The 9,897-nt window shown below is 36.9% G+C and overlaps 1 protein-coding gene across 4 annotated transcripts in view; it reads right to left on the bottom strand.

Moving 5' to 3' along the window:
• CLTC (clathrin heavy chain) overlaps positions 1 to 9,897 on the bottom strand; it is a 317,188-nt gene that overhangs the window by 51,845 nt on the left and 255,446 nt on the right. For all 4 annotated transcript variants that reach the window (XM_053707324.1, XM_053707322.1, XM_053707325.1 and 1 more), the window contains exons 20-26: positions 3,026 to 3,209; positions 2,760 to 2,952; positions 2,480 to 2,637; positions 2,215 to 2,379; positions 1,996 to 2,103; positions 1,236 to 1,403; positions 1 to 18 (exon numbers count right to left, since the gene is read on the bottom strand). The exon at positions 1 to 18 is cut by the window's left edge and continues 132 nt beyond it. In XM_053707324.1, coding sequence (XP_053563299.1) covers positions 1 to 18; positions 1,236 to 1,403; positions 1,996 to 2,103; positions 2,215 to 2,379; positions 2,480 to 2,637; positions 2,760 to 2,952; positions 3,026 to 3,209 — 994 coding nt within the window. The remainder of the gene's footprint in view (positions 19 to 1,235; positions 1,404 to 1,995; positions 2,104 to 2,214; positions 2,380 to 2,479; positions 2,638 to 2,759; positions 2,953 to 3,025; positions 3,210 to 9,897) is intronic.

Here is a 9,897-nt window from a genome sequence, read left to right as displayed (position 1 = left end):
CTCGGCTGCTCTCAGCACCTGTGAAAAGAACATGATATAAAAACACTGAAACTAATATGCAATTTATACATAGATCTTCTTAAATTACTATTCAATACAAAACATCAAACACGTTTTTGCTAAATTACAGTTTAGCTGGACCAAGCTAAGGTGCCCTAGCGTGACCTGCTTATCGCTGCTTCCACAAAGCTTTACTATGCACTCCTTAATTAAATTTGCCTTATAGGGCCTTTCCCCCTGTCACCCTCTCTGGGAATAAAAAAAATAAGACTGGCGTTTGCTTGGTCAGTGATGAGATATATATATGTTCATATATGATTTTATAGATTGTGTATGTCTTATTATTGATTGCTAGTGTCATTGTTTCATGTTATTGTTATAGAATGTTTACATTACACATTTATTCATTATTACATATTTATATTACCTCAGTGTTTGAGGCGCTTACTATTTTATTAAGTACTTTTAGAATCAGATTAGGAGGCATTTAAGGGTAGCTTGTATGATTCTAATTTGCGCACAATTATATTATTTTTATATTAGCACTAGGAGTGGTTTGCTGCAGTAACAGCAAGATGGCCAAAGCCTCTTGCATAGACTGCAAGTGGTCATGGACTTGCTAATGTTTGCTAGAGGTCTTGTGGGCCTTTACACTTAAAGAGACACTCAAGTCAAAATAAACTTTTATTATTCAGAAAGAGCATGCAGTTCTAAAACACTTTCCAATTTACTTCCATTATCAAGTTTTTATATACACACTTTCGGAGCATGTGCACAAGTTCACAGGGTATATGTATACTAGTCCTGTGATTGGCTGTCTGTCACATGATACAAGGGGCCGGAAAAAAAAATAATCTACTGCTTATTTAAATTTCAGAATAGGTGTTAAATCATTGTCATTTTGTTATGCACTTGTTAATTATGCACTTCTACAGCATTGAGTGGCCCTTTAACTGCACATATGCAGGAGGCTAGAGGTTGTGCACACGATTCGGGAACTTGGTTTGTAAAAGCTGGTGTAACTGCATGTATGACAGAGGAGCTTTGTGTAGTGTGACAGATCCTTAGCAAGAAGTGTGTATGGTGGGGGCGTAAAATATAAGAATGGAGAGACACAGACAGAGAAGTTATGAGACAGGAAATTTGTATGCATATATTCTTGATTTGTTTTTAAGTAGGCGCCAAACACCCTTAGCTTGCCCGTTAGCATTAATCTCTTCAACAATGTACATTACCTTAGGAATGTTTACTCTTGACCAGAACAATTCCAAGTGCTCCCTCATTTTTTGTGGTTTAAATTTGGAATACAGGATTGCTAATTCTGTAAACATGCCCATGTGTGCTCGTTCCAGACCCAGGGCTGCCTCAAGCATGGTGATCAGTTCTTCAAAATACCCACGATCCTAAGAAATTAAATGCAACAGATACATTTAATTTAAATGTTGCTAGTTTTTAAAATGATTATATAACATAACAAAAGATATAAGTTAGTAGGTGGACTGGTTACAGCAATGCCTGTGAAAAAAATTAAACTAGAACTTTAATATTAAAAATATTATAGTATCTATATCTATCTATATCTATATCTATATATATATATATATATATATATATAGATCATGGGGATAGATAAAGGAAAAAACTGTAAAATACAAAAGAAGAAAATTAATCATCGCAGAAACTCATGAAGACTATTGATTTTTATTTGTAACATCTAGTCTTTTCAGCTTCTCTAAAAACAGTTGAAATTATTAATACATTTGACATGGTTCAGACTACAGGTCAAACATGCACGGTTTACTACTATTAAGGTTGTCCGATGTAAATGGGATTTGCTTCCATTAAATCCGAACATTTGAAATAATGTATCTCTTATGAAATAAAAATGATCTAAAACATTGAAATATAAAGATAATATAGTGGGAATAAGTGTGATTAATAAGCATTAATTGATAATTTATAAATATTACGATCTAACTACTGTTCTCTGCATACCTGGTAATAATTTATTAACTCTTCCAACTCATCTGCATGCACAACGATGTGAAGACCACACATCTGGGCCAATCGAAACTCCTTGCCATCAACACAAGCAAAGCAAACCTGATTTTAAAAAACAAAAAAAACGTTAACAATTATATTGCATTAAATATATACAAAAATAGCTTATTGATATTAAATAGATTAAAAAACTACAATTATGACTTCCATTACCTCTTTCCATGTGCGAGTGCTATTAGCTTTGCGAGCACCATCTACAGCTGCTTGATATTCTCCTAAATGAACCAGAGTGGATGCCAAACGTCCAAAATTTGACACATTGTTGTAGAGGAGCTTAGCAGCGTCATACATTTTCTCATCATAGCACCGGTCACCAACCTAGAAGACAGAAAAAATAAAAGTTACTCTCCACAATCCATGACGTTAGAACTGTCAAATATTTAGCAACTACACAAGACATTAACAAACTACTACTTACTTGTTGTATGTGAGCATTGTTTGGTCCATTAATAAACTCTTCAAGCTCTGCAAGCCGGTTTGTTTTAGCAAGAGCAAAGATGAGCTCTGTTTCCACATAAGACTCTCGTGCCTTCTTACGAGCCATCTGAAGATACTTAACTAACTCTTCCCAATTTCCTTAAAAGAAAAATTCAACCTCAATATATAATATACAAAAATAAAGAAACAATTTCACCCACCATCTATTACAATTATTAAAGCTACCTAAAGAAATAAAACAAAAAAGTTAGGTACTTTACCACTGGCATTGGCAGCTTGGACAACCTCCATGTAAGAAGAAGGGTCATCTGCTTTAATGTAAGAGTCAATGGCTTCCTTGACCATCCCTTTCTGTAATTGAGCTTTAGCAAGTTGGCTCCAAACAGCAGGTTCATTGCAGCGCTCAGCAAATTCATATGCACGGTCCAAATTCCCAATATGCTCTATCAAAACCTGTAGTAATTAATAAAGTATTAATATTGGACAGCTATGGATTTCTAGGATACAGACTTAGCATATTGCACACCTGTACAGCTGAAGTGTTCACATCAAATTTTCTGAAAATGGCAAAGGCTTCCTCAAAAAGCTCATTACTGATGGCAATGTTTGCAATGTCTGGGGCATCATAATTATCTAGACGGTTTATGTATTCCATGACTCTGGTACGGTCAGCTTTAATTGCAGTTAAGATGAGCAAGTTCTGTAGATTTCTGTAAGAAATTTAGATACATAAATTATATCAATACAATCAGAAAGAGGACGTTCTGTTTAAACCATAACTAATGTGAAGCGCTCAGACAGTTAACCTATATACACAATAAGAAAACTTTTATGGGACATTTTATTTGTTCGATTGTTAAAACATTATCTGTGCATACCTGTGCGCTGATATATATGTTTTTTTTCTTGTATATGACCATAAATTATATCAAACATACCATAAAAATCAATATCTTGGCTCATATGGCTGGACAGAAAACACAAAGCCTAGGACCCCGCCTTTCTTTTGGTTATGAGAGGACTCCCCCGCTTCTAAACATCTTTTTTGTTGTAATTGAGAAAGGATTGACAGACAACGTAAGACTTTGTCCTTCCCTCATGTATTTTGTGTGTGTATATATATATATATATATATATATATATATATATATATATATATATATATATATATATATATATACACATACATATACACACACACACACGCATAAATTTTTATACATAAATACAAGAGGGAAGGAAAGGCTTACAGCGTCATACTGATAATACAGGTTCTTAATTGTGCTTTGGTTTTCCAATTGTGGGAATGAAAAATAACCTTAGTAACTACACATTAACAGGACCTTATTGGCATGCTTTCTATATAATACATTGAAAGTCCTGTATATTGAAGCGTGCCAAAAAGGTCACAACATGTATATGTATAGATACCAAGGTTAGTTTTCTTTCCTAAAAATTAGAAAACCAAAGCACAAGCAAGAACCTGCATTATCAGCATGAGTTGACGTCTGCCAAGGACTCTCTAGGGAGAGCAAGTCAGGGCAGCCAAGAATTCAGGTAATTGGCTTCTAGATATCCAGCTCCTGGTTAAAGGGCCATCTGCACTGCTTCATACAACTAGGGAAAGCCACAATATTATACTAGTTATTGTAGTATTCATTTTAATATAGAAAATACATTCTTATAAAACCGCATCTTTTCAAAAGAAATTAAGAATGTGTGCTACAATTTTAAGAGGTAGCAATGGCACAACCTGAAAATTGTATCTGCCAAAGATATACCAGTCCAAGAAAGCAACTCCAAGAGAGAGAAGCAGAATTCTGTACAATTGGTGATTACTTACGTATTCACTTATAGAAGGGTAGGAACCAATTTAAAATAGCTCATCTGATATCACCCTTTCAATGTTCTTGACCCATCACATTTATGGAATATAAAGCCGTAGGAGTGGCAGAGAAAAAGAACAGCAAGGAATAACCTCAACGTGAATAAAGACCAAGGCAGTCAGTCAGTCATTCTAAATATTAAATAACTGGATTTATTGGTAAGTTTTTAACTTTTTTTTCCTTCACTTTCTATCATGACACCACAAAGTAGAAATCTATACATCTGGGTCCATGTAAAATCAGAGCCAAATGAAAGTCAGACAGCTCAGGTACTAGAGGTCTTCCCTCACTTGAAGGGGACAAATAACTAGGATTAAACATGTAAAGGGCAAGAAAAAAAACAACAACAAAAAATCCCACAAAAAGGTTTATTTTCCAAACCTGCAGACAGAGGTAATGATAGGTTATGTCACAATATAACGTGCACAAAAATATAATTTATGCTTACTTGATAAATTCACTGTCTGTTACTCTTGGGAATTATACTCCTGACCAATAGGAGGCGGCAAAGATTCCCAAAACTTCAAGAGCCCTTAAAAAAAACCTCCCACCTTATTGGAAACTAGTCACATATAACCAAGATGAGATAGGGATTGTGTGTGAAACAAATATGTTTATAAATAAAGTGTAATTGCCAAAGTAGAGAATGGGGAGGGTGCTCAGTGTAAAGAGTATAAGATAATTATCTAATGTAAAGAAAAGATACGCCATAAAGAGCACTCGCTTAGATACTATTTAGAGTAAAGGAAACAACATACACAGTTAGATAGAATGAAATATAACCTTTATTGGATAAATAAAAGAGGGGGGGGGGTAAAATCCCCTCAATATAAAGATAAAAATAAAAAATATATACAGTGTATAACGTTAAAGGGACATTAAACCCAAAAAAATTCTTTCATGATTCAGATACTTCTATTATCAATTTATTTTCATTCTCATGTTATTCTTTGTGAAGAGATACCTAGGTAGGTAGCGTGCACATGCCTGAAGCACTACACAACAGGAAACAGTGCTGTCATCTAGTGACCCTGCTAATGTAAAACATTGATGCAAAACTGCTACTATGTAGTGCTGCAGACAAGTGCACACTCTTGAGCTTACATTTCTGCTTTTCCACAAAGGATAACAAGAAAACTAAGAAAATTTGATAATAGAAGTAAATTAGAAAATTGTTTGAAATGTTATATTCTATGTAAAGCATGAAAGAAAGAAAAATTGGGTTTTATGTCCCTTTAAGTCCGATTAAATTACTAGTATAAAGGGGTGAGGAGCACCCCAACTATATATGTATATGAACAGAGACTGGGTCACAATAATAACTATATATAAAGCTAATATCAAAATAGGAACATAATCCCACAAGGTCCGGTGATATCGTACCACAAAGTTAATACAACGGTACTATAGCGTAATGCCAAGTTAATACTCAGTCACTGTGGAACATATTTCACACAGCTGGCTAAGACCAATAATATACAGCAAGTAGCAGTTAGACTATAGCAAGTGTCCAGTATGTGGTTAGATCGAAGGGATATGTTCCCCAGTACGGTACCAATATCCTATATACCAGTCCCCAAAATACCATAAAACTTATAAGATCATATATACTAAATACATGTGGAACATTTTTCACACATATACTCTAACGTTATGCACAGAGTAATGTCGCCTTGATGCGCATTTCGCCTCAGCGTCTTCAAAAGGCGAACCCGGTAGTCGTTGGACCTACCCTTAAGAATACTTAGTTGACCAATCGGTGGGCCGTGTGGTTCACACGCCCACTAGAGAGTCTATCAGGACATGGTAAATTGCAATTAGACAGGACATGTGATGATGTTTCGTCAGCATGTTAATCGGATTGGTTAGGAGTTAACACACCTTCTTCCAGTGATTGGCTGGAGATAGTTACAATAAACAAAGGCAGCGTGTTACCCGTTATCCGTTAAGAGTGGAAATCACTACTGCCGATCGCGTCTATGATTGCTCACTGTTACTTAGAAAAACATAATTTATGTAAGAACTTACCTGATAAATTCATTTCTTTCATATTAACAAGAGTCCATGAGCTAGTGACGTATGGGATATACATTCCTACCAGGAGGGGCAAAGTTTCCCAAACCTTAAAATGCCTATAAATACACCCCTCACCACACCCACAAATCAGTTTAACGAATAGCCAAGAAGTGGGGTGATAAGAAAAAAAGTGCGAAGCATATAAAATAAGGAATTGGAATAATTGTGCTTTATACAAAAAAATCATAACCACCACAAAAAAGGGTGGGCCTCATGGACTCTTGTTAATATGAAAGAAATGAATTTATCAGGTAAGTTCTTACATAAATTATGTTTTCTTTCATGTAATTAACAAGAGTCCATGAGCTAGTGACGTATGGGATAATGACTACCCAAGATGTGGATCTTTCCACACAAGAGTCACTAGAGAGGGAGGGATAAAATAAAGACAGCCAATTCCTGCTGAAAATAATCCACACCCAAAATAAAGTTTAACGAAAAACATAAGCAGAAGATTCAAACTGAAATCGCTGCCTGAAGAACTTTTCTACCAAAAACTGCTTCAGAAGAAGAAAATACATCAAAATGGTAGAATTTAGTAAAAGTATGCAAAGAGGACCAAGTTGCTGCTTTGCAGATCTGGTCAACCGAAGCTTCATTCCTAAACGCCCAGGAAGTAGATACTGACCTAGTAGAATGAGCTGTAATTCTCTGAGGCGGAATTTTACCCGACTCAACATAGGCAAGATGAATTAAAGATTTCAACCAAGATGCCAAAGAAATGGCAGAAGCTTTCTGGCCTTTCCTAGAACCGGAAAAGATAACAAATAGACTAGAAGTCTTACGGAAAGATTTCGTAGCTTCAACATAATATTTCAAAGCTCTAACAACATCCAAAGAATGCAACGATTTCTCCTTAGAATTCTTAGGATTAGGACATAATGAAGGAACCACAATTTCTCTACTAATGTTGTTGGTATTCACAACTTTAGGTAAAAATTCAAAAGAAGTTCGCAACACCGCCTTATCCTGATGAAAAATCAGAAAAGGAGACTCACAAGAAAGAGCAGATAATTCAGAAACTCTTCTAGCAGAAGAGATGGCCAAAAGGAACAAAACTTTCCAAGAAAGTAATTTAATGTCCAATGAATGCATAGGTTCAAACGGAGGAGCTTGAAGAGCTCCCAGAACCAAATTCAAACTCCAAGGAGGAGAAATTGACTTAATGACAGGTTTTATACGAACCAAAGCTTGTACAAAACAATGAATATCAGGAAGAATAGCAATCTTTCTGTGAAAAAGAACAGAAAGAGCGGAGATTTGTCCTTTCAAAGAACTTGCGGACAAACCCTTATCTAAACCATCCTGAAGAAACTGTAAAATTCTCGGTATTCTAAAAGAATGCCAAGAAAAATGATGAGAAAGACACCAAGAAATATAAGTCTTCCAGACTCTATAATATATCTCTCGAGATACAGATTTACGAGCCTGTAACATAGTATTAATCACGGAGTCAGAGAAACCTCTTTGACCAAGAATCAAGCGTTCAATCTCCATACCTTTAAATTTAAGGATTTCAGATCCGGATGGAAAAAAGGACCTTGCGACAGAAGGTCTGGTCTTAACGGAAGAGTCCATGGTTGGCAAGATGCCATCCGGACAAGATCCGCATACCAAAACCTGTGAGGCCATGCCGGAGCTATTAGCAGAACAAACGAGCATTCCTTCAGAATCTTGGAGATTACTCTTGGAAGAAGAACTAGAGGCGGAAAGATATAGGCAGGATGATACTTCCAAGGAAGTGATAATGCATCCACTGCCTCCGCCTGAGGATCCCGGGATCTGGACAGATACCTGGGAAGTTTCTTGTTTAGATGAGAGGCCATCAGATCTATCTCTGGGAGCCCCCACATTTGAACAATCTGAAGAAATACCTCTGGGTGAAGAGACCATTCGCCCGGATGCAACGTTTGGCGACTGAGATAATCCGCTTCCCAATTGTCTACACCTGGGATATGAACCGCAGAGATTAGACAGGAGCTGGATTCCGCCCAAACCAAAATTCGAGATACTTCTTTCATAGCCAGAGGACTGTGAGTCCCTCCTTGATGATTGATGTATGCCACAGTTGTGACATTGTCTGTCTGAAAACAAATGAACGATTCTCTCTTCAGAAGAGGCCAAAACTGAAGAGCTCTGAAAATTGCACGGAGTTCCAAAATATTGATCGGTAATCTCACCTCCTGAGATTCCCAAACTCCTTGTGCCGTCAGAGATCCCCACACAGCTCCCCAACCTGTGAGACTTGCATCTGTTGAAATTACAGTCCAGGTCGGAAAAAGAAGCCCCCTGAATTAAACGATGGTGATCTGTCCACCACGTTAGAGAGTGTCGAACAATCGGTTTTAAAGATATTAATTGATATATCTTCGTGTAATCCCTGCACCATTGGTTCAGCATACAGAGCTGAAGAGGTCGCATGTGAAAACGAGCAAAGGGGATCGCGTCCGATGCAGCAGTCATAAGACCTAGAATTTCCATGCATAAGGCTACCGAAGGGAATGATTGAGACTGAAGGTTTCGACAAGCTGTAATCAATGTTAGACGTCTCTTGTCTGTTAAAGACAGAGTCATGGACACTGAATCTGTCTGGAAACCCAGAAAGGTTACCCTTGTTTGAGGAATCAAAGAACTTTTTGGTAAATTGATCCTCCAACCATGATCTTGAAGAAACAACACAAGTCGATTCGTATGAGACTCTGCTAAATGTAAAGACTGAGCAAGTACCAAGATATCGTCCAAATAAGGAAATACCACAATACCCTGTTCTCTGATTACAGACAGAAGGGCACCGAGAATCTTTGTGAAAATTCTTGGAGCTGTAGCAAGGCCAAACGGTAGAGCCACAAATTGGTAATGCTTGTCTAGAAAAGAGAATCTCAGGAACTGATAATGATCTGGATGAATCGGAATATGCAGATATGCATCCTGTAAATCTATTGTGGACATATAATTCCCTTGCTGAACAAAAGGCAATATAGTCCTTACAGTTACCATCTTGAACGTTGGTATCCTTACATAACGATTCAATAATTTTAGATCCAGAACTGGTCTGAAGGAATTCTCCTTCTTTGGTACAATGAAGAGATTTGAATAAAACCCCATCCCCTGTTCCGGAACTGGAACTGGCATAATTACTCCAGCCAACTCTAGATCTGAAACACAATTCAGAAATGCTTGAGCTTTCACTGGATTTACTGGGACACGGGAAAGAAAAAATCTCTTTGCAGGAGGTCTTATCTTGAAACCAATTCTGTACCCTTCTGAAACAATGTTCTGAATCCAAAGATTGTGAACAGAATTGATCCAAATTTCTTTGAAAAAACGTAACCTGCCCCCTACCAGCTGAACTGGAATGAGGGCCGTACCTTCATGTGAACTTAGAAGCAGGCTTTGCCTTTCTAGCAGGCTTGGATTTATTCCAGACTGGAGATGG

The sequence above is a fragment of the Bombina bombina genome, chromosome 3 (assembly GCF_027579735.1).
Source record: "Bombina bombina isolate aBomBom1 chromosome 3, aBomBom1.pri, whole genome shotgun sequence".
NCBI lineage: Eukaryota > Metazoa > Chordata > Amphibia > Anura > Bombinatoridae > Bombina > Bombina bombina.
This window is presented reverse-complemented; position numbering and strand designations above follow the sequence as displayed.